A 25000-nucleotide genomic window follows, 5' to 3' on the forward strand; every position below is an offset into this window, starting at 1 on the left:
GATAAGATTAGTGATTAGCTTTCAACCACCCAGTCATTTTAGATAAGATTAGTGATTAGTTTCAACTGCCCAGCTTCAACTTCCTGACTGATGTCTTGAGATGTTGCTTCAGTACATCCACGTAATTTTACTTTCTCATGATGCCATTTATTTTGTGAAGCTCACCAGTTCATCCTGCAGCAAAGCACCCCCACATCATGATGCTGCCACCTCCGTGCTTCACAGTTGGGATGGTGTTCTTTGGCTTGCAAGCCTCCCCCTTTTTCCTTCGATGGTCATTATGGCCAAACAGTTCTATTTTTGTTTCATCAGACCAGAGGACATTTCTCTAAAAAGTACGATCTTTGTCCCCATGTGCAGTTGCAAACCCTAGTCTGTCTTTTTATGGCGGTTTTGGAGCAGTGGCTTCTTCCTTGCTGAGCGGCCTTTCAGGTTATGTCGATATAGGACTCGTTTTACTATGGATATAGATATTTTTGTTCCTGTTTCCTCCAGCATCTTCACAAGGTCCTTTGCTGTTGTTCTGGGATTGATTTGCACTTTTTTCATCTCTAGGAGACAGAACACGTCTCCTTCCTGAGCGGTATGATGGCTGCATGGTCCCATGGTGTTTATACTTGCGTACTATTGTTTGTACAGATGAATGTGGTATCTTCAGGCATTTGGAAATTGTTCCCAAGGATGAACCAGACTTGTGGAGGTCTACAATATTTTTCTGAGATCTTGGCTGATTTCTTTTGATTTTCCCATGATGTCAAGAAATGAGGCACTGAGTTTGAAGGTAGGCCTTGAAATATATCCACAGGTACACCTCCAATTGACTCAAATTATGTCAATTAGCCTATCAGAAGCTTCCAAAGCCATGACATATTTTTCTGGAATTTTCCAAGCTGTTTGAAGGCACAGTCAACTTTGTGTATGTAAACTTCTGACCCACTGGAATTGTGAAATCATCTGTCTGTAAACAGTTGTTGGAAAAATGACTTGTGTCATGCACAAAGTAGATGTCCTAGCCAACTTGCCAAAACTATAGTTTGTTAACAAGAACTTTGTGGAGTGGTTGAAAAACAAGTTTTAATGACTCCAACCTAAGTGTAATTATGATATAGAACAGAACAGTGTGTCCTCTTAAGCTATGATGTGTCAAATCACCCGTGTCCTCATTTTCTCAATCTCTGAAAGGTGTGTGTGTGTGTTTAGCTAACACACCAATGTCATCATATGTCACATCTCTGAGAATTAGGGTTGCTATGTGTCAATATACCCAATGTTCTCATAAGTCACCTTTCTCTGAAGGGGGTTGTGTCTAGTTAATAGAAATCATGTCCTCACCTCCCTCTAAATGGGGCTGGTATGTGGTTAACACACCATTGTGTTATCATGTGGTCCTCATGTCTCATCTGCCGTAGAAGCAGGATGCATTAGAGAGCATATTAGTGGCCCTCTGAGAGATCACTAAGAGGCGGATTCATCTCGAAACCACACATGCACACGCAAGCATGCACACAAACACACACACACAAACACACACACAAACACACAGCTCCGCATCAAATGTGATAGGTTAAGGAACATTAGCTTTGCTGTGGGACTGCTGTGTGAACAGTGCTACTACACACAGCGACAAAGACACAAACGTGGCCCTCACACCAATCGGCCCCTCAAACCACAACAGTGTATGGAGTGGCCCAAAGAGCAAAGGGTGGAGATCTTTAGGCAGCACGGTGGAGGTAACCCCCCACCCCTACCTCCTGCCTCTCCTACTAACACAAACACACTAAACAGACACATTATTGCTTTAATGTGAAATATCAAATCAACCATTCCAGGAACAGAGGACATCCAGCAAACAAATGTGGTCATTTAGCTTCCAAACCAATCTGCTTACTTAGCACCACTCTCATTGACATCATTAGATGGTCATTTAGTTTCCAAACCCAATCTGCTTACTTAGCACCACTCTCATTTACATCATTAGATGGTCATTTAGCTTCCAAACCCAATCTGCTTACTTAGCACCACTCTCATTGACATCATTAGATGGTCATTTAGCTTCCAAACCCAATCTGCTTACTTATCACCACTCTCATTGACATCATTAGATGGTCATTTAGCTTCCAAACCCAATCTGCTTACTTAGCACCACTCTCATTGACATCATTAGATGGTCATTTAGCTTCCAAACCTAATCTGTTTACTTAGCACCACTCTCATTTACATCATTAGATGGTCATTTAGTTTCCAAACCCAATCTGCTTACTTAGCACCACTCTCATTTACATCATTAGATGGTCATTTAGCTTCCAAATCCAATCTGCTTACTTAGCACCACTCTCATTTACATCATTAGATGGTCATTTAACTTCCAAACCCAATCTGCTTACTTAGCACCACTCTCATTTACATCATTAGATGGTCATTTAGCTTCCAAACCCATTCTGCTTACTTAGCACCACTCTCATTGACATCATTAGATGGTCATTTAGCTTCCAAACCCATTCTGCTTACTTAGCACCACTCTCATTGACATCATTAGATGGTCATTTAGCTTCCAAACCCATTCTGCTTACTTAGCACCACTCTCATTGACATCATTAGATGGTCATTTAGCTTCCAAACCCAATCTGCTTACTTAGCACCACTCTCATTGACATCATTAGATGGTCATTTAGCTTCCAAATCCAATCTGCTTACTTAGCACCACTCTCATTGACATCATTAGATGGTCATTTAGCTTCCAAATCCAATCTGCTTACTTAGCACCACTCTCATTTACATCATTAGATGGTCATTTAGCTTCCAAACCCAATCTGCTTACTTCGCACCACTCTCATTTACATCATTAGATGGTCATTTAGCTTCCAAGTCCAATCTGCTTACTTAGCACCACTCTCATTTACATCAATAGATGGTCATTTAGCTTCCAAATCCAATCTGCTTACTTAGCACCACTCTCATTGACATCATTAGATGGTCATTTAGCTTCCAAACCCAATCTGCACACTTAGCACCACTCTCATTTACATCATTAGATGGTCATTTAGCTTCCAAACCCAATCTGCTTACTTAGCACCACTCTCATTGACATCATTAGATGGTCATTTAGCTTCCAAACCCAATCTGCTTACTTAGCACCACTCTCATTGACATCATTAGATGGTCATTTAGCTTCCAAACCCAATCTGCTTACTTAGCACCACTCTCATTTACATCATTAGATGGTCATTTAGCTTCCAAACCCAATCTGCTTGCTTAGCACCATTCTCATTGACATCATTAGATGGTCATTCGAGGTCCAGCCTTTAAACTTGCAATCTCTCCTTATTTGGTTAAATGTGCATATGTTTCAAGCAAAGCTAAAGCAATAGCTCTTCAGGACATGCAATTATGAGTATGTATTTGTGGATTACAGTGACTGCTCACTATCACACCATTATCGGTTGATAAAGGGCTCGAGGAGGATTACTGAGTGGCCACATCACATGCATGGCCAGCCTCCCCACCCATCCCTCGCTCAAAGGACAGAGGGATGAGGCGGCAATGATCGTTTACATGTCAAGGCCCTCCATGAAGTTAAGCGAAAGAGCAAAACGATGGAGAAGAGGAATGGACAGAACGACGTGGCGGACAAAAAAAGGCGTCGAGCGAAAGAAGAAGAACAGGATGAAAAATGTCAGCGTTCCCACGAATGAACTCCTGTTGGTTAAGCTATAAATAGAACGAATGTTGTTTAGCCATATCGAAGGAGATTCATAACTCTTCTCAATATGCTCGTTGCTGCTCCTATCTCGCTATGTGCGTACTCTGTCTTGTAGCTGCAGCTCTATTATTAGTTGATTGCATTTGCTTGTCCCTTGAGGTATCTTCCCCTATGCAAATGGAGAGCGAAGGTAAAGAACGTCATATACAACACCATTATATGACATGGGGGAGATGTTATAGCAGTAAACAGGAAAACACAGCGGTCCACTCAATATCTCACTGGAGCCACACAATATCAGTCACTTTAATAGCAATGGGGACCTATGGGCATCGGGTATAAGATTTATTAAAAGCAAGTCTATTTTCATTAATATTTAAGCTCAACAAGGGGCCTGTTTTTTTCCAACAACCTCCTCCTCGTCTCCTTCCTGGATGAGGGAATGAAAAATGGAACAGTAGCGAAAAAATAGCACCCCAGCAGTCTGTGTCCCTATATTATAAAGGGCACTTTATATGACAGCCCATCTCCGGGGGTCAAGGTTCATGTTCCAAGACATTATCAATCCCAGCGGAAGGTCAGAGGGAGAATGTCAGTGATGTGATTATGGGACTAACTGGCTAGCTGTGTGACGTCCCCGGGCAAAGTCGATGTGACCGCTGCAGCATTTGTGTGTGTGTGTGTGTGTGTGTGTCCATGTGCTTGCACATTCATGTCTGTGTCTCACAGAGAGATAGACATCTTGTGTATGTATTTGTGTGTCTGCCTCACAGGTGGCCTCAGCGTTAAACAGAGGGCCAGGCAGACTGTGAGGAACACACAGCCTACAACACTGCCTAGACAGTCTCTTCTAGCAGCAGTGTGTGTTTGTGTGTACAGGCCATTGATATTCTCATCCACAGACACATAACACAATGACACCAGCCAGAATGAAGGAAAGAGGGAGAAAGAGAGAGAGAGAAGGGAGTGTCGATTGATATTGATCGAGGAGGACAGAGGACAGGGGGAGACAGAGGGAGATGAAGAGAGGAGTTTTGGGAGAGAAGGGGAGAGGGGGCGAGGAGAAGAGAGGGGGAGGTAAGATTGATGGATAACGCTGCAGATGTAATAATGTCCCACACAACAGACCTAATTTCCTTTACACCCCATCTGGGTGTGTATCTCCTCTCTTTCAGAGCTCTCTATCTCTTGCTATCGCATGCTGTGCCCACTTATGTGTGTCTGTTTCTGTACTTATCTGTACCCATCTTGAAAGTTGGTAAGTATGGATTGTGAGTGTGTTTTTGTGAGTGTGTTTTTCTGTGTATGTGTACATACAGTATACATGTACACATGTACAGTACCACTCCTTCAAGGGTTCTTCTTAATTTTTTACTGTTTTCTACATTGTAGAATAATCATAAAGACATCAAAACTATGAAATTACAAATATGGAATCATGTGGTAATCAAAAATTAGATTTTAGATTCTTCAAAGTAGCCACCCTTTGCCTTGATGACAGTTTTGCACACTCTTGGCATTCTGTCAGCTGTGATTGTGGAGGCCAGATAATCTGATGCAGCACTCCATCACTCTCCTTCTTAGTCAAATAGACCTTACACAGCCTGGAGGTGTGTTGGGTCATTGTCCTGTTGAAAAACATATGATAGTCCCACTAAGCACAAACCAGATGGGATGGTGTATCCCTACAGAATGCTGGTTAAGTGTGCCTTGAATTCTAAACAAAGCACAGTGTCACCAGCAAAGCACCATCACACCTCCTCCTCCATGCTTCACGGTAGGAACCACACATTCAGAGATCATCCGTTCACCTACTCTGCATCTCACAACAACACGGCAGTTGGAACCAAAAATCTCAAATTTGGACTCATCAGATCAAAGGACAGATTTCCACTGGTCTAATGTCCATTGCTTGTGTTTCTTGGCCCAAGCAAGTCCCTTCTTCGTAATGGTGTCCTTTAGTAGTGGTTTCTTTGTAGCAATTCGACCATGAAGGCCTGATTTACGCAGTCTCCTTTGAACAGTTGATGTTGAGATATCTGTTACTTGAACTCTGTGAAGCAATTACTTGGGCTGCAATTTCTGAGGCTGGTAACTCTAATGTTCTTATCCTCTGCAGCAGAGGTCAAAATCAAATCAAATGTATTTGTCACATACACATGGTTAGCAGATGTTAATGCGAGTGTAGCGAAATGCTTGTGCTTCTAGTTCCGACAATGCAGTAGTGCAGTAGTAACCAACGACAATGCAGTAGTAACCAACGAGTAAATTTATCCTAACAATTCCACAACTACTACCTTAAAGGTAACTCTGGGAATGTGGGAACTCCTTCAAGACTGTTGAAAAAGCATTCCAGGTGAAGCTGGTTGAGAGAATTCCAAGAGTGTGCAACGCTGTCATCAAGGCAAAGGGTGGTTACTTTGAAGAATCTCAAATATAAAATATATTTTAATTTGTTAAGACTTTTTTGGTTACTACATGATTCAATGTGTGTTATTTCATAGTTTTGAAGTCTTAACTATTATTCTACAAGACAGAATATAGTAAAAATAAATAAAAACCCTTGAATGAGTAGGTGTGTCCAAACCTTTGACATACAGTACCTGTCAAAGGTATAGACACACCTACTAATTTAAGGATTTTAATTTATTTTGACTGTTTTCTACATTGTAGAATAATAGTGTGTATATATATACGGTATATACTGTATATTCCTGCTTCCCTCTGGTCAATAGATAAACTTGTAAACTCCCCGTCATACTCTCCTCATTGCAACACATGACAAATGTGTTGACAGACGTTCCTCATGACTTCCTAGTGACATCATTAACTATTCCTGTGCAATATGCTGCAAAACTGTTGACAGAAGATGTGTGATCACTGGTTGCTAATGCGCACAATGTACACACACACACACACACACGTGAGATCTTAACAGTGCAAAAAAAGTATCCTTCTCTCCCTAGTGTGTTCCTTGTTTTCTCCCTCTCTCTTTGCTCTGTTCTCTCTTTCTCCATGATCTCTCTGTTCTCTCTCACTTGTCCTGATCTCTGGCTTTACACGTTCATGAAGCTGTGAGCTGATGACGATCCTCTTTGAGAGATGAGCCGATGCAGATGAATTCCCAGATAACAGTACAGAGAAAGAGAAGGCCATACCATATCACAACCTGATTTCTCTATCTGCATTTGAACTCATTTAAATACTCTGAGAATCATTTTTGTATTTTAGCAAACTTATTCTGACACAGACAAAAAGAAAGAAAGAAAGAACAAAGACAAAATAAAAGTAGATAATAAAATGCGGGTCATCCAAACCTGATGCCCTGAACTCATAGTCCAAGAGCCTGAGTTCATTGCCTTCTCTCAGCTCATCTTTCTATCTTTCGTTCTTTCGCTTCTTTGGTAAGGCAAATTAAACCACTCCCTATCTTCCTACAACAAAGAACACCAGCAATAAAAACTATCAAAAACAACCCCCACGCGTTCAACATTAGGCTAGCTCATAAATACACTGAAGTATTTCCCTCTATATATTAAAAACTACAGACACCTATAAAGTGTGTGGGTGGGTGTGAAAATGGAGATGGTATATCCTTATAGACTTCACCTGTAGTGAGAGATCCCCAGTTATAGTCCAATAAACAGAGACAGTCACTCCTCCTTCACATCCCTGGTAAAGTGGCCCACTCTCCTCTCTGTCAAACGGCCAGCGGTGTGTGTGTCAGGGTGAGTGTGTGTGTGTGTTGTGCTCCACAGCTGTGTGAATTAGAGGAGTGCAGGAACTGCGCTTCTGTTTCTGAGCTGAACGGAGCGAAGGAGAGAGAGAGCAAGAGGGAGAGAGAGAGAATGCCCTGTGGGATTTGCAGGGAGACTCCCATCCAGCAGTGCAACCACAACAAGAGATAGAGGGAGGAGGGGGAGGAGCTAAAGAAAGAGGAAGAGAGGACTGGGGAGAGGAAGAAGTGTATGTGTGTCTATGTGTGTACACCCATTAGAGCCCCCCCCCCCCCCCCCCCCGAGCCCATCCCTGGTCAAGACATCAAGGCGCTGTGTACAGTTGCCATGTCCCACGGGACACACAGAGCCATTAGCATTCATCAGTCTACCGCCCCCAACGTTTGTAACACACACATACACATACAGTAGCTTTGATTTTACTTAACCATGAAAGGCAGAAAAATACAATACACAGGCGTTAGGCAGATGTACACACACACAGTGTCTCTGAGACATGGACATGGGAAAAACAATATATACCAGGGCAAAGGGAGAGAGAAGCAGGGGAAACCTCTCTCTCTCACTCTCTCTCTCTCTCTCATTACCGTTATTTATTGGCATGGGAAACATGTTTACACTGCCAAATCAAGTGGAATAGATAACTAACATAAGTGAAATAAACTAATCTAAATAAACAGTAAACATTATACTGACAAAAGTTTCAAAATAATCATATTTCAAATGTTATATTACTGGCTATGTATAGTGTTGTAAAATGTTTCAGGTACAAAAGGGAAAATAAATGTGTTGTAAAATAGTTCAAGTACAAAAGGGAAAATAAATGTACAGTTAAATATAGTTTGTTTACAATAGTGTTTGTGCTTCACTGGTTGCCCTTTTCTTGTTGCAACAAGTCACACATATTGTTGCTGTGATGACACACTGTGGCATTTCACCTAATAGATATGGGAGTTTATCTAAACTGGATTTGTTTTGGAATTCTTTATGGGTCTGGTCTGTGTAATCTGAGGGAAATATGCATCTCCAGAATGATCATTCATTTGGCAGGAAGTTAGGAAGTGCAGCGCAGTGGGCACATAGCCTGTCTTCATCTCTCTATAGGTGATGGCTTTTTTACAGAAGGTTAGACAATCACTTCCTTTGCAGTGGTTCACAGTTTAGCAGCTCCTTTCTGGATTTAGATCATTAGCAGGTGTTGCGAATTCTTCATTAGTGACCGGACCCCAGACATCACAACCATAGAATGGCGCCGGAGGAGGTGGCTGCCGTTTTATGGCCTCCTAACCAATTGTGAATTTTGTGTGTTTTTTCGTGTTATTTGTAACTTATTTTGTCTTTTATGACCGAAAAGAGCTTCTAGATATCAGGACAGCGGTTACTCACCTCGTAATTGACGAAGATTTTTCAATAACGAGTCGGACGTGAAGGATTTACTTCAGACACCCGACAAGACCCTTATCCCCGTCATTGGCAGGAGAAAGAGATGGAGATATCGAGGATGTAGGTGGGGTGCCTTGTAAGGAGCAGACGGCGAGTAGGTAATCTACCTCTACCATCAGTCATATTAGCCAACGTACAATCATTGGATAACAAAATAGACGAGCTACGATCACATCGGGACATACTGCTGGCGTGGTTTATGCTGCATCGGCAAGATAGAACAGCCGCCTCCGGTAAGACAAGGGGTGGCGGTTTGTGTATATTTGTAAAAATAAAAAAACAGCTGGTACATGAAATCTAATAAGGAAGATTTGAGGTTTTGCTCGCCCGAGGTAGAGTATCTCATGATAAGCTGTTGACCACACTATTTACCAAGAGAGTTTCCATCTATATTTTTTGTTGCTGTCTATTTACCACCACAAACCAATGCTGGCACTTAAACCGCACTCAATGATCTGTATAAGGCCATAAGCAAACAGGAAATGCTCATCCGGAGGGGGCGCTCCTAGTGGCCGGGGACCTTAATGTAGGGAAATTTAAATCAGTTTTACCAAATTTCTACCAGCATGTTAAATGTGCAACCAGAGGGGAAAAAAACTCTAGTCAACCTTTACTCCACACACAGAGACGCGTACAAAGCTCTCCCTTACCCTCCATTTGGCAAATCTGACCATAATTCTATCCTCCTGATTCCTGCTTACAAGCAAAAACTAAAGCAGGAAGCACCAGTGACTCGGTCCATAAAGAAGTGTTCAGATGACGCAGATGCTAAGCTACAGGACTGTTCTGCAGCACAGACTGGAATATGTTCCGGGAATCTTCCGATGGCATTGAGGAGTACACCACATCAAATCAAAATCAAATGGCATTTGTCACATGCGCCAAAAACAACCAGTGTAGACCTTACAGTGAAATGCTTACTTACAAGCCTTTAACGAACAATGCAGTTGAATAAATAGTTAAGAAAATATTTACTAAATGAACTAAAGTAAAAATGTAAATAATAAGTAACACAATAAAATAACAATACCGAGTCAATGTGTGGGGGTACAGGTCAGTCGAGGTCATTTGTATATGCACTGTAGGTAGGGGTGAAGTGACTATACATAGATAATAAACAGGGAGTAGCAGCAGTGTAATAACAAAGGGGGGGGGTGTCAATGTAAATAGTCCACATGGCCATTTGATTAACTGTTCAGCAGTATTATGGACCTAGACTGGGTGCCCCTGTACTGCTTGCCATGCGGTAGCAGAGAGAATAGTTACTTGGGTGGCTGGAGTCTTTGACATTTTTTGGGGCCTTCCTCTGACACCACCTACTATATTGGTACTGGATGGCAGATTCGCACCAGTGATGGACTGGGCCGTATGCACTATCCTCTGGAGCGCCTTATAGTCAGATGCCGAGCAGTTGCCATACCAGGTGGGGATGCAACCGGTCAGGATGCTGTCGATGTTGCAGCTGTAGAACCCCAGTCTGAGGTCCTGAGGGCTTTGGAGCAGGTTTTCATCAAGGATCTCTCTGTACTCTGCTCCATTCATCTTTCCCTTGATCCTGACTAGTCTCCCAGTCCCTGCAGCTGAAAAACATTCCCACAGCATTATTATTTTCAGCACCATGCTCCACCTTAGGGATGGTGCCATATTTCCTCCTGACGTGATGCTTGGAATACATGCCAAAGAGTTCTATCTTGGTTTCATCAGACTGGAGAATCCATGCTGAGTCCTCTAGGTGCCTTTTTAGCAAACTCCAAGCTGGCTGTCATGTGCCTTTTACTGAGGAGTGGGTTCCGTCTGATTGGTGGAGTGCTGCAGAGATGGTTGTCCTTTTGGAAGGTTCACCCATCTCCAGAGGAACTCTGGAGCTCTGTCAGAGTGACCATTGGGTTCTTGTTCACTTCCCTGAACAAGGCCCTTCTCCCCGATTGCTCCGTTTGGCCAGGCAGCCAGCTCTAAGGGGAGTCTTGTTGGTTCCAAACTTCTTCCATTTAAGAATTATGGAGGCCACTGTTCTTGGGGACCTTCATTGCTGCAGAAATATTTTGGTTCCCCTGATCTGTGCCTCGACACAATTCTGTCTCGGAGCTCTATGGACAATTCCTTCAACCTCATGGCTTGTTTTTTTGCTCTGACATGCACTGTCAACTATGGGACGTTATATAGAACGGTGTGTGGCTTTCCAAATCATGTCCAATCAATTTAATTTACCACAGGTGGACACCAATCAAGGTGTAGAAACATCTCAAGGATGATCAATGGAAACCTCCATTTCGAGTGTCTGAATGCTAATGTAAATAAGGTATATCTGTTTTGCCCCAAAAAGTGCTGAATAAAATAAAACCTGTTTTCACTTTGTCATTATGGGGTACTGTGTGTAGACTGATGAGAATTGTTTTATTTATTCCATTTTAGAATAAGGCTGTAATGTAACAGAATATGAAAAAAATCAAGGGGTCTGAATACTTTCCATATGCACTGTACCTAATAGTTATATATAAAAACTATTTTCAAATGTAATTGGAGAATTCAGTGGGTTCTTCTGGTAGGGCTATATATGGCTATCTTGGATAGACAGTTTGTGTTTAATGTTTGTTTAGTATGTTCCAATTTTCCCAGAAGTGGTTAAATTCTATGGATTATTCAATTACATAGAATCTCTCTCTCTCTCTCTCTCTCTCTCTCTCTCTCTCTCTCTCTCTCTCTCTCTCTCTCTCTCTCTCTCTCTCTCTCTCTCTCTCTCTCTCTCTCTCTCTCTCTCTCTCTCTCTCTCTCTCTCTCTCTCTCTCTCTCTCTCTCTCTCTCTCTCTCTCTCTCTCTCTCTCTCTCTCTCTCTCTCTCTCTCTCTCTCTCTCTCTCTCTCTCTCTCTCTCTCTCTCTCTCTCTCTCTCTCTCTCTCTCTCTCTCCTCCCCCCCCCCCAACTCCTTTCTCGCTTTCTCTCTCTCTTTCCTCCCCATGAGACAAGTCATGAGACCAGAAACAGGGCACCAAACAGAGAACAACATGCAGCTAGCAGATGTACAATAGAACCTAATAAAGAGCATGTCTGTGTACAGTATAATAGCAAACAACTGAATAAAAGCTGATCCCAACAGCTGATCGTAACCCCTTAAGTTTATTCACTGCTCAGTGTGCTTGGCTGTGCTTTATGGAACATTGCTCCCTCTCCCTCCTCTCTCTCTCTTGTCTTATCTCAGGTGCTTTTTGTCTTAACAGCTTCAGATGATAGAGCACACTGAGGCAGGAGAGGCTCTAAGCTCCAACGTAACCTGACTGTGACAGTGAGTGGGACCAACGAAATTGTCTGTGTGGGGGGCATTTTGTGCTTCTGTAACTGTGTGCCTGCATGTGTGTCGGTGTCTGCCTGTGTCTGTGCAGTAGTGTTTGAAGCCAATTCCACTGCTTTTTAAATGATTCCCCTCTAATCAGGGACTGCTTCAGACCTGGGATGCCAGGTGGGTGCAATGAATTATCAGGTAGACTTGAATAACCCTGGCCTGTGTTGTGCGGTATTCTGGAATCCTCAAATGCATTAACTATCGCTTCACTAATAATCTTTCTTCTTTTCTAGCAATATCTATGTTTGCTAAGTTTCTGCTAAATGCCTAAAATGTCAAATGTAGTGCTTGAACAGGCCTACACCTTGCCATCTACTGGATAAGTTGTGGTACTACTTCTACAATGTCAAAGGCAAACAGAGATGAGTAAACTACATGAATAAAGATACCTAAAGGTACCACATTTCCGGTGAGATAATCCAGACTTTCTGTATCAAAACTTTCATAATCACCACCTTTGAGTTTTGAAAAACACAAAAACATCATTTAATCCTGATTGAAGGTGAAATTTGAAGGTGAAAATGAAGGAGAAAATGTTGAATCCTAACATTTAATCTAATTTTATAGATAACTTCTGAAAAACTGGCCCCTGGGAATCATAACAATTCCTCATAAAAATACTGTGTAAAAATTGTACACATACACAAGCAAGCGCACACACATGCAAACACACACACGCAAACACACACGCACACACACACTATCTCTTTCCCTCCTTTTCTACTTCTCTTTCTCTCACAAACCCAGACCACAAACAAACACTATTGAACTCTTTCTGTCTCACACACAGATAACATTTCTTCATTTGACACTATGGTGAACAGTCTATTTCTCTCATTCACATTCACCTGCTATGCTTTGCATGACCAGCTGCTCTGTGTAGTGGGGATAAGCTAACCAACTACTGTGCTACACCACTGCTGCAATTGACAGCACCTTCAGCAGCGACTCAATCACATACACTGCACGTACATACATGCCATTCCACTACTAAATAGTGGGCAGTTACCTTCCTTTCAAAGAGAGAGAAATGTTATATTTGGTCCACAAAAATTGTGTGCAGATATTATGTTAAATAAATTTGGTACCATAAAAATGTAAAACATCCTATAATGAGAAGAGGAATTTGATAGCCAACCAGCAGTGAAGCCAAGTACAATGATTACATTGTGACATAGCATTGAAACATAGCATCAACTACTTTATATACTGTAACTAAAAAGGTATCTTAGAAATCCAAAAAGAGAACCAGAAGTGTCAATAAAGCATCAGAAAAGTGTTAGAAATACGTTAGCAGCTGAAACATGCAAAAATAATATAATGCAGAGACATTCTGGAACGCTACACACACACCATAACTTTAATCTCTGCTAACACTACCAAAACACAGACCTGCAGGTGTATGGTACCTGACCTGAGAAATAGGAAGCACAAAGAGTGTATACAGTACCTTAGAGACAGGCATCTGGATGTTCCGAGTGTGTGTGTGAATATGTACGAGTTCTGCCAGTGCGGGGTGCAAGAGCACACACACACACACACACACACACACAGGATAGTAGCGAAAGAGGACAGAGAATCCAGGTGTGAAAAATGCTGTAGTGATTTGTTTCTCTCTCTGCTGTCTATCCTTCTCTTTGTCTCTCACTGTCTCTATGTTCCCTCTTTTCTCTGTTTATATCTCTCTCTCTATTTCTGACTGAATGTTGTGCAGTCCTGCCTCTCTCACCGTGTGGTTCTTATGTGTTTGCCAACGTGCAACACTAGCGCTGGGGAAGAGGAGAGGGAAGAGAGGGGAGGAGGAGGGGGAGCTATGAGGGGTTAGGGAAAGAGGGAGGAAGGAAGGAAGGAAGGAAGGAAGGAAGGAAGGAAGGAAGGAAGGAAGGAGAGAGGGGAGGAAGGAAGGAAGGAAGGAAGGAAGGAAGGAAGGAAGGAAGGAAGGAAGGAAGGAAGGAAGGAAGGAAGGAAGGAAGGAAGGAAGGAGAGAAAGGCGAGGGAAAAAGATGAGAGAACAGCAGGAGAAAGAGGATACATAGTTGATACTGGTGGAAGTAGTTGATAGTGTACACAGAGACATAGAGAGATGGAGAGTGAGAGAGAATGAGAATGAGGGAGAGAGAAAAAGAAAGGTTCATGAGTTGATGGGAAGGAGGGTGAAGGGAGCTGTATCCATGTGTTAGTGTGTCTCTGGAGGCCCATGATGCCATGCTGTGCAGTCCCGTACCTCTATCTCCCTCCCTCCCTCTTTTCCCACCTCCTATTTTTAGACCCCAGCCCAGCCATGAATCAAAGCAATGAATCAAAGCTTATCAAAGAGGTGCAAGATCTGGGATGCAAAAGAGCCCTGTATTCCACACCTTTTCAACTACGAAGACACACACACAGGTAAAGGATACACACACATAAACAATCATGTTCACAAACACACAAAATACGCGCACACAAACATACAAAACACTAGCTTTGACTCCCTTCCCATCCCATGACCTAGCAGTGCCTCAGAGTGAAGTGTCACATTGTTTTACACTTCCTCTATACACATATTCTTGTACAGCTAATCTAATCTATTTGTAGCCCATATGACTTCCAAATGATCAGGTTTGAAGGGCCATTCAATTCCCTCAAGCTCTAGTTTAACTGCTTACGCAAACCCAGAAAACTACTTTCTCTATCTAGTGAATAGCATAATAAAATACAACCTATCATCGCTGTCGGAAGAAAACCTCGAAACTCCACATTTGTTTTTCATTTGTAGTTTTAGATCAAAATATATGGAGACATCTATGAAGTCTCATCTAGGATAGAGCGAAAGGACCATTCCACACGTTGTCATAGACGTTCCACATACAGTACGTACATCCATGTCATAGAAAAGTGGAATAACGTGTCATGTGTCCCAAAATAAACTATTATCCTAAGCATTGCATGCTGTGCCTCTGTGGAGAAATTCTAATGACCCTAACCCAAGAATGTGAATCATTTAAATGCATAATATAGCGTCTTAGGATCTGGTCCAATCGTTTTTATACAAAGCCTTGATATACTGTATATGTATGCCAGTGCATTATATAACAACAGAATAAGTTATAAATAGTTAAGGGCTTTTTGAACTGAAATAAAGCAAAACACGATCCATCAAAGAGATTTCATGAAAGTTTAAAGCACGGCTGGGGAATTGATCCTAGGACGTGATGGATATCACCGCCGTGCAAAAAAGACACACACGCACGTACTCATGTAGGTATACACGCACACACACATTGATGGAGTGAGACATCGTGTGTGTGTGTGTGTGTGTGTGTGTGTGTGTGTGTGTGTGTGTGTGTGTGTGTGTGTGTGTGTGTGTGTGTGTGTGTGTGTGTGTGTGTGTGTGTGTGTGTGTGTGTGTGTGTGTGTGTGTGTGTGTGTGTGTGTGTGTGTGTGTGCTTTTTGAAAGAAAGCGTCGGGTAGCCTGGCGGGTAGGAACATAGGGCGGTAATCGAAAGGTTGCTGGATCGAATCCCCGAGTGGACAAAGTATAAATCTGTCATTCTGTGCCAGGCAGATAACTCCCAAACAACTGCTCCCCGGGTGCCGTGCATGTTGATTAAGACAGCCCCAAGCACCGCTCTGATTCAGAGAGGGTTAAATGCAGAAGACACATTTCAGTTGAATGCTTTCAGTTGTACAACTCACTAGGTATCCCCCTTTTGCCAGATTACTGTGATCAATTCAGAAGTCAATGGAGACAGATAAACATCACCTTGAAAGAATAGGGTGTGTGATGGAGGCATGGGAGAAAGATGGGATTCACACCATGTCTGATCTGACACAATGCACCATGGAGGGGGGGGGGTCAAAAAGTGTATGTGTACGAGTGAGTGAGTGCATGTGTGTGACAAAGACTCAGAGACAGGTAATTAAGCACCTCTCTTCCCTCACACGGGCAGGTGAAAATGGACTATGAACCAGACAGTTCAGAGACTAAAACTGTGGTTTACAATTTCTAATGGAATGTGCTTCCTCTTTCCCATTGCCTATAATGCACTGTACTTGTTATGACTGTCTGTGTGCATTTGTTGAGTACTTTATAGTGTGTTACAGAGAACAGTTGATTCCATTATACCCCTCATAACCTCAGGGTGAAGAGATGTGATCCAGTCTTCATGAATTCGGATGAAAGGAGGAGAGTAGTGAGGAAGGGAGGGGAGGAGAGAGGAAGGGAGGTGAGTAAACACCATGCAAGGTCATGCTAACGTCATACAAGTCATGTGGCTATAAAAAATGTACCGTCAAACTTACGTCACAGCTGCCTGGAAAACAAGCAAGATCTTCCCTATAAACCACCCACCTCTACATCCAAAAAAGGAACATCACACATTTGACATGAGAGTCAGACAGTCAAAGACAGTCTCGGCGGTCTCTGAGGCCCAGCAGACATCCTTCGTCCATTAGACATCTGAAACATTAAGTATCTCTCCTGGCGAGGTGAAGGCTAGGCCCTGTCTGAGGCTCCCCTGTGTGTTGCGGTATACAACCGTACCCTAGCTTAGCACTTAGATCCACTAGAAAACACTCGGCTGTCTAGCTATCTGTTTCTGCTCCACAGGACAACCTAGATTAGCTCGTTGAGCAGCAGATGCTGGTTGGAGAGTGTGAGTGAGAAAGTGCATGCATGCTAGTGTGTGTGTTCAGCTGAACAAATGTACTTTTCCAGCAGCTCTCTGGCTAATGCAGCCTGTTCACAGATAGTACTGGAAGCATACAGCAGGATGAGATCATAGGCTTATGTGCTGTATGACCATCCACTCGGGAGTTGTGTTTTGTGTGTGTGTGTGTGTGTCTGTGTACGTGTGTGTGTACGTGTGTGTGTGTGTGTGTGTGTGTGTGTGTGTGTGTGTGTGTGTGTGTGTGTGTGTGTGTGTGTGTGTGTGTGTACGTACGTGTACACACATCCATACTTCTGTCCATGTGACAATCATGCATTGAGGGAGAAAAGTGGCCTGGCTAGGAATAGAAGCGTTGTGTGTGTGTTATGTAAGGTAGCAGAATCCCGTGGTGTGTGTGAGGGCTGACTGCATGGTGGTTAGGGAGAGGACATTGAGACAGTCAGGGGACATAACTATCTCCCCTAAATACCAGACTACAGTAATAGTACTAGGATTCCTGGAACTTGGCGGTGGAGGTGGCTACAACCACGTAGTTGCATCTCTAGTTCACATGCTTACAGCAGCAACGGAATGCATTGTCCCGGACAGTCCTGCCCCACTTACTAAGAAGCGACTAAGCATGACAGGGATACCATCGGAGAAAGGAAACTCTTTTTAACAATACCTAGAATGACCGAATTAACTAGAACCAATGTGGCACATGGTTACCACACTATACAACAACATTAGCAAAAACATACATTTGGTTAACAATAGTGAAAATTGATGTAGCCCGTAAACAAAGGAGGAGCCAGCAAGCTGCACTTAGAAAATAAACTCAGAAGAATTGGTGACCATGGTGACTATTCACTACACAATATTTGACATTACCTGCAAATTCAGCCCTCAAGCTCAAACTTTGAACAAACCAAACAATGAAAGTACATTTAGACCGTACGCACACAAAGCCAGCAAACGGCCTCCAACTATTATCCCCCAGTCTTTCACAAGGGGTTTGGAGGGAAATCCTGGCTCAAGTGGAGATATCTCATCAACAAACTTCATTTGTCTCGAAAATAAATAAAAAATCTGCTTTCAATGCCGCTGAGTGCCAGTGAAACGGGGACAATTGTCAACATCAGCACTGTGACCATGCAGAAGAACGGGAAATGACGGTGACCCGGTTGACTATTTGCATTTAGTAGCCGTTTGCATACTCGTACACAGGTAAGGTAAAGTCAGTTTTACTTTACTTCAGTGTTTAACTCAGAGCTCCTTTTCTCAAGAGTGCATTGATTCTCACTCCGGTTCAGCAGAGTGAGAATTTACCCGCAAATACTGTACATCAGAGGAGAAACGCTGTTTCTGACATTATGGGAAATGCAACACTAATTAAAGAGGAACTCTGTCTCTCTCATTCTCTCTCTGTTTCTCTCGCTCTGTCTCTCTATTTCTTTCTCCCTCTTTCCCTCTCAAACAAAGATTATATCACCCAATTCAGCTTTAAATCAAATCAAAGCTTACAGTGCAACTGGTAACTGCTACTGACAAGCTCCACAAAAGGCACTCTCCCAGGCCTTTGTTAATGTACTTAAGAACTAGTGATAGAAAATACTCCAAAGTCAGAATATAAGAGCATTTTTGACACATTTGGAGCAGCATACCGTAGAAAATGTCTTCCACCACCAAGACAAGCTGAGAGGGATCATGTATTTATTAGGCTGAAGTGAAATCATCAACTAATTTGGGGCTTATAGTGTTGAGTTAGTAATGAAATGAAAGCTGTGTTTATTTCAAATCACATTGTGCTGGTTCAGCTTTTGGAACCTGTGGTCAGCTCTGAGTCAGGTTCTGTCAGAGGGGGAGTTTTGAGTTCCTCCAAAACACTGACCATAACACCACCCTGGTCGCTAACTGTATGGCCAAGTGGAGAAACTCTCGCGGTTCAGATTTGGCAACTGCAAGAGTGAAACCTTGACATCCCATGTCAATACCCTGTCTATGAGTCACATGTAGGGTTTGCTTTGTCCTGGCTCACCCAATTACCCAAAGGTTGCTTTGTTCCCTTAGACCTCTAAATGTAACAACACAAGGGAATGAACACACACACACACACAACCACGTGCATATGCACACATGATGCATGGTCTGACCTCCCTGAAAACCTTTAATTTCTAACAACATCCTGTTAAAGTTCCCTAAGAGAGCACAAAGGCATAGACCACAAGCCATATTAAGACTTTAAGCCATATTAAACCATATTTGCGATTTCTTATCATCACAAAAGCTTTATTATGATTAAATATCTATTCATTACCCTTAGAGTGTTTCAATTCTCATAACTGCATACGTTTACCTAAAATTAAACCAATACATTATCCTGATTAAAATTGAACTAATATTGCCATGATTGGATGTGTATTACTGAATGCCCCTTAGGGTCCACTCAAGCAAATGGAATGGTTATACTAAAAAGATTCCAATGTAAGCATAGAGGAATGTTCAGACTCTAATTATCCATTTGACCTAATCACCATACAACACATTGATTTTACTACAAGACCGATGACGGGTCTAATTTACCTACAGTAGGTCTTGTGATAAGTTTTTCCCTCACACACACACACACACACACACACACACACACACACACACACACGCACACGCACACGCACACGCACACGCACACACATGCATTGTATAACTAACCTTGTGGGACACACAATTCAGTCCCATTCAAAATGCTATTTTTGCTAACCCTTAATTTCAGAAGAATTATAATAAAAGTAACAAGTAATTAAGAGCAGCAGTAAAATAACAATAGCGAGACTATATACAGGGGGGTACCGTTAGTTGAGGTAGTATGTACATGTAGGTAGAGTTATTAAAGTGACTATACATAGATGATAACAACAGAGAGAAGCAGTGGTATAAAAGAGGGGTGGGGGGGAATTGTAAATAGTCTGTGTCGACATTTGTTTAGATATTCAGGAGTCTTATGGCTTGGGGGTAGAAGCTGTTTAGAAGGCTCTTGGACCTAGATTTGGCACTCCGGTACTGCTTGCCGTGCGGTAGCAGAGAGAACAGTCTATGACTAGGTTGGCTGGAGACTTTGACAATTTTAAGGGCCTTCCTCTGACACAGGCTGCTATAGAGGTCCTGGATGGCAGGAAGCTTGGCCCCGGGGATGTACTGAGCCATTCACACTACCCTCTGTAGTGCCTTGCGGTCGGAGGCTGAGCAGTTAACATACCAGGCAGTGATGCAATAAAATGCAAATTAATTACTCAAAAATCATACAATGTGATTTCTTGATTTTTGTTTTAGATTCTGTCTCTCACAGTTGAAGTGTACCTATGATAAAAATGACAGACCTCTACATGCTTTGTAAGTAGGAAAACCTGCAAAATCGGCAGTGTATCAAATACATGTTCTCCCCGCTGTAGGTGTTCCGTTTGTCCAGGTGGGAAAGGGCAGGGTTGAGTGCAACAGAGATTGAATCATCTGTGGATCTGTTAGGGTGGTATGCAAATTGGAATGGGTCTATGTTTTCTGGGATAATGGTGTTGACATGAGCCATGACCTGCCTTTAAATCACTTCATGGCTACATCAAACAGGTCGAGTCGGTAGTCATTTAGGCAGGTTACATTAGTGTTCTTGGGCACAAGCACTATGGTGGTCTGCTTAAAACATCCTGGTATTACAGACTCGGACAGGGAAAATGTCAGTGAAGACACTTGCCATTTGGTCAGCGCATGCTCGCAGTACACATACTGGCAATTCGGCTGGCCCTGTGGCCTTGTGAATGTTAACCTGTTTTAAGGTCTTACTCACATCGGCTGTGGAGAGCGTAATCACACAGTCTCCCGGAACAGCTGGTTCTCCCTAGCATGTTTCAGTGTTATTTGCCTCGAAGCGAGCATAGAAGTAGTTTATCTCGTCTTTTAGGCTCATGTCACTGGGCAGCTCGCGGATGTGCTTCCCTTTGTAGTCTGTAATGGTTTGCAAGCCCTGCCACATCTGACAAACGTCAGAGCCAGTGTAGTACGATTCGATCTTCGTCATGTATTGATGCTTGGCCTGATTAATGGTTCGTCGGAGGGCATAGCGGGAATTCTTATAAGCTTCCAGGTTAGTGTCCTGCTCCTTGAAAGCGGCAGCTCTAGACTTTAGCTCAGTGCAGATGCTCCCTATAATCCATGGCTTCTGGTTGGGTTATGTACGTACGGTCACTGAGGATGAAGTCATCGATGCACTTACTGATGAAGCCATTGACTGATGTGGTGTACTCCTCAATGCCATCGGAAGAATCCCAGAACATATTCCAGTATGTGTTAGCAAAACAGTCCTGCAGCTTAGCATCTGCTTCATCTGACCACTTTTTTTTATTGATCTAGTCACTGGTGCTTCCAGCTTAAATTTTTGCTTGTAAGCAGGAATCAGGAGCATAGAATTATGGTCAGATGTGTCAAATGGAGGGCGAGGGAGAGCTGTGTATGCGTCTCTGTGTGTGGAGTTGAGGTGGTCCAGAATTTTCTTTTCCTCTGGTTGCACATTTTAACATGCTGATAGAAATTTGGTAAAACGGATTTAAGTTTCCCTGCATTAAAGTCCCTGGCTACTAGGAGCTCCTGTGTATTTATACCTGTGTTCTCTGCTTGTCTGTTGCCAGTTTGTTTTGTTCGTAGAATCTACCAGCATTATTTCCTTTGCTCCTGTCCTGTCTGTGACTCATCCCGCCAATTAGCAGGGGATCTGGGCATTCAATGGTGGAAACCATAGAAGAACATTAAGGAATACACAGCACAGCCTCCCTCCCAGGGGCTCTCTCGCTCCCTGTCAGGGAATACCGTAAACACCACTGATGATAAGGCTACAGGTCAAAGGTTAGGAGTTATATAACTTCTGGGGCACACAAGACACACACACACCTATTGTACAGATGTAACACGAGAAACACGAATGAGCTATCAACAATCCATCAAGTAAAGGAAGGACACAGCAGTGTATTTGTTGATGGAAATATCAATAGGTTTTCCAATTGTACAGTATTTATTTAATGAGAAGACAATGTCTTTGCTTCCTGTATGGATTGTTTCCCGCCCATACTCTTATTGACTGTCTAGCCACGCTATGGACTGTCTAATTGGGCTGTGTGCTATCACAAGCAACGCACATGCCCCACCCACCTGAGGATCTGTCTTTTCCAGCGATCTGTTTCCTGTGTTTGAGGGGTCCACTTGTCATTAAATATCGCTGGATTGATTGCTTTCATTTTACTCATGCAACTCTTTCATACTCTTGTTTGTACCTGCTGTTTTTTTCTGTTAACGGATTATGTTGGCTTTCCGTTGCATGTATAAGAACGCTGACGCTTCGTCAAAGATTTTAACACACCGTCTCGACACTTACATCACAAGAAAGAGAAGAAAGGTAACTTTATTTTGATGAGTGTTAATTTTTTTCTAGAATTAAAAATAGTAATAATTAATACAGTTGAAATGTTTACAAATTAGATACACTGAAGGGAAATCAACTTCTGAAAATGAACACTTGGATTATAGTGATATTATATCTGATCTCGCAAATAATGTAAAGTATGTTTTGATAAAAGTAATCTAGATAAGCGTGTACATTTTTTTCGTGGATATACTGCTATTGACACACTTGTTGAATTATGCAGCAGACCATGACAACAACATTAATTAATGAGGCAGTATAGACAGTGCAGTTGAGTACTGGTAGGGTAGACAAAGCAGGTGAGTACAGGTAGGGTAGACAGTGCAGGTGAGCACAGGTAGGGTAGACAGTGCAGGTGAGTACTGGTAGGGTAGACAGAGCAGGTTAGTACAGGTAGGGTAGACAGTGCAGGTGAGCACAGGTAGGGTAGACAGGGCAGGTGAGTACAGGTAGGGTAGACAGTGCAGGTGAGTACTGGTAGGGTAGACAGAGCAGGTAGGGTAGACAGTGCAGGTGAGTACAGGTAGGGTAGACAGTGCAGGTGAGTGCAAGTAGGGTAGACAGAGCAGGTAGGGTAGACAATGCAGGTGAGTACAGGTAGGGTAGACAGTGCAGGTGAGTACAGGTAGGGTAGACAGTGCAGGTGAGTACAGGTAGGGTAGACAGTGCAGGTGAGTGCAGGTGGCGTAGACAGTGCAGGTGAGTGCAGGTAGGGTAGACAATGCAGGTAGGGTAGACATTGCAGGTAAGTACAGGTAGGGTAGACAGTACAGGTGAGTACAGGTAGGGTAGACAGTGCAGGTGAGTACAGGTAGGGTAGACAATGCAGGTAGGGTAGACAGTGCAGGTAAGTAAAGGTAGGGTAGACAGTACAGGTGAGTACAGGTAGGGTAGACGATGCAGGTAGGGTAGACAGGGCAGGTAAGTACAGGTAGGGTAGACAGTGCAGGTGAGTGCAAGCAGGGTAGACAGTGCAGGTGAGTGCAGGTAGGGTAGACAGTGCAGGTGAGTACAGGTAGGGTAGACAGTGCAGGTGAGTACAGGTAGGGTAGACAGTGCAGGTGAGTACAGGTAGGGTAGACAGTGCACGTGAGTGCAGGTAGGGTAGACAGTGCAGGTGAGTGCAGGTAGGGTAGACAGTGCAGGTGAGTACAGGTAGGGTAGACAATGCAAGTAGGGTAGACAGTGCAGGTAAGTACAGGTAGGGTAGACAGTACAGGTGAGTACAGGTAGGGTAGACGATGCAGGTAGGGTAGACAGTGCAGGTACGTACAGGTAGGGTAGACAGTGCAGGTGAGTGCAGGTAGGGTAGACAGTGCAGGTAGGGTAGACAGTGCAGGTGAGTACAGGTAGGGTACACAGTGCAGGTGAGTACAGGTAGGGAAGACAGTGCAGGTGAGTAAAGGTAGGGTAGACAATGCAGGTAGGGTAGACAGTGCAGGTGAGTGCAGGTAGGATAGACAGTGCAGGTGAGTACTGGTAGGGTAGACAGTGCAGGTGAGTGCAGGTAGGGTAGACAGTGCAGGTGAGTACAGGTAGGGTAGACAGTGCAGGTGAGCACAGGTAGGGTAGACAGAGCAGGTAGGGTAGACAGTGCAGGTGAGCACAGGTAGGGTAGACAGAGCAGGTAGGGTGGACAGTGCAGGTGAGTACAGGTAGGGTAGACAGTGCAGGTGAGTACAGGTAGGGTAGACAGTACAGGTAGGGTAGACAGTGCAGGTGAGTGCAGGTAGGGTAGACAGTGCAGGTGAGTAAAGGTAGGGTAGACAATGCAGGTAGGGTCACAGTGCAGGTAAGTACAGGTAGGATAGACAGTGCAGGTGAGTACTGGTAGGGTAGAGGGTGCAGGTGAGTGCAGTTAGGGTAGACAGTGCAGGTGAGTACAGGTAGGGTAGACAGTGAAGGTGAGTGCAGGTAGGGTGGACATTGCAGGTGAGTAAAGGTAGGGTAGACAATGCAGGTAGGGTAGACATTGCAGGTAAGTACAGGTAGGGTAGACAGTGCAGGGGAGTACAGGTAGGGTAGACAATGCAGGTAGGGTAGACAGTGCAGGTAAGTACAGGTAGGGTAGACAGTACAGGTGAGTACAGGTAGGGTAGACGATGCAGGTAGGGTAGACAGTGCAGGTAAGTACAGGTAGGGTAGACAGTGCAGGTAGGGTAGACAGTGCAAGTGAGTGCAGGTAGGGTAGACAGTGCAGGTGAGTAAAGGTAGGGTAGACAATGCAGGTAGGGTAGACAGTGCAATGTGTACAGGTAGGGTAGACAATGCAGGTAGGGTAGACAGTGCAAGTTTTTGGTGGTTGCAGCCCTGTTCTACCCATTTATGTTAAGTTATTAATATATGCAAATACGCCCTTTGTATTTATGTAAATGCAGCACATATAATTATCTTGATTTTAAAACAAAATATTGAAAAAATACCTGATACCATTACAAAATGTATGTATGAGTGCATTCTAAGTTAACAACATTTTACAATGAATTGAATACCTGAATTATCACCAAAATCCCTAAACTCTATTAATTATTTCTCCATGCCAGTAAAATATTTATTACAAAAGTTTGGGGTATCTTCATCCATTGTCCAACTGTTATATTTATTACTGTCATAAACTCATTTCTGCTGTCTGATGAGTCTAATGGATTAGGGTAGACAGTGCAGGTTAGTGCAGGTAGGGTGGACACACACACAC

General features: G+C 43.2%; 1 protein-coding gene across 9 annotated transcripts in view; it reads right to left on the bottom strand.

Moving 5' to 3' along the window:
• The window catches only part of LOC135517968 (regulator of G-protein signaling 3-like), a 206482-nt gene that overhangs the window by 75636 nt on the left and 105846 nt on the right, over nt 1-25000 (bottom strand). Inside the window, exon 1 of one of the 9 annotated variants that reach the window (XM_064942719.1) lies at nt 13667-13928. The exons of 7 other annotated variants lie outside the window; for them this stretch is intronic. In XM_064942719.1, the coding sequence (XP_064798791.1) occupies nt 13667-13681 (15 nt within the window). In that variant the 5' untranslated portion in view covers nt 13682-13928. Of the gene's footprint in view, nt 1-7309; nt 7446-13666; nt 13929-25000 lie in introns of those variants that run through there. One more of the 9 variants, XM_064942720.1, reaches the window with a different exon arrangement.

This window comes from Oncorhynchus masou, chromosome 28, assembly GCF_036934945.1.
Source record: "Oncorhynchus masou masou isolate Uvic2021 chromosome 28, UVic_Omas_1.1, whole genome shotgun sequence".
Classification (NCBI taxonomy): domain Eukaryota; kingdom Metazoa; phylum Chordata; class Actinopteri; order Salmoniformes; family Salmonidae; genus Oncorhynchus; species Oncorhynchus masou.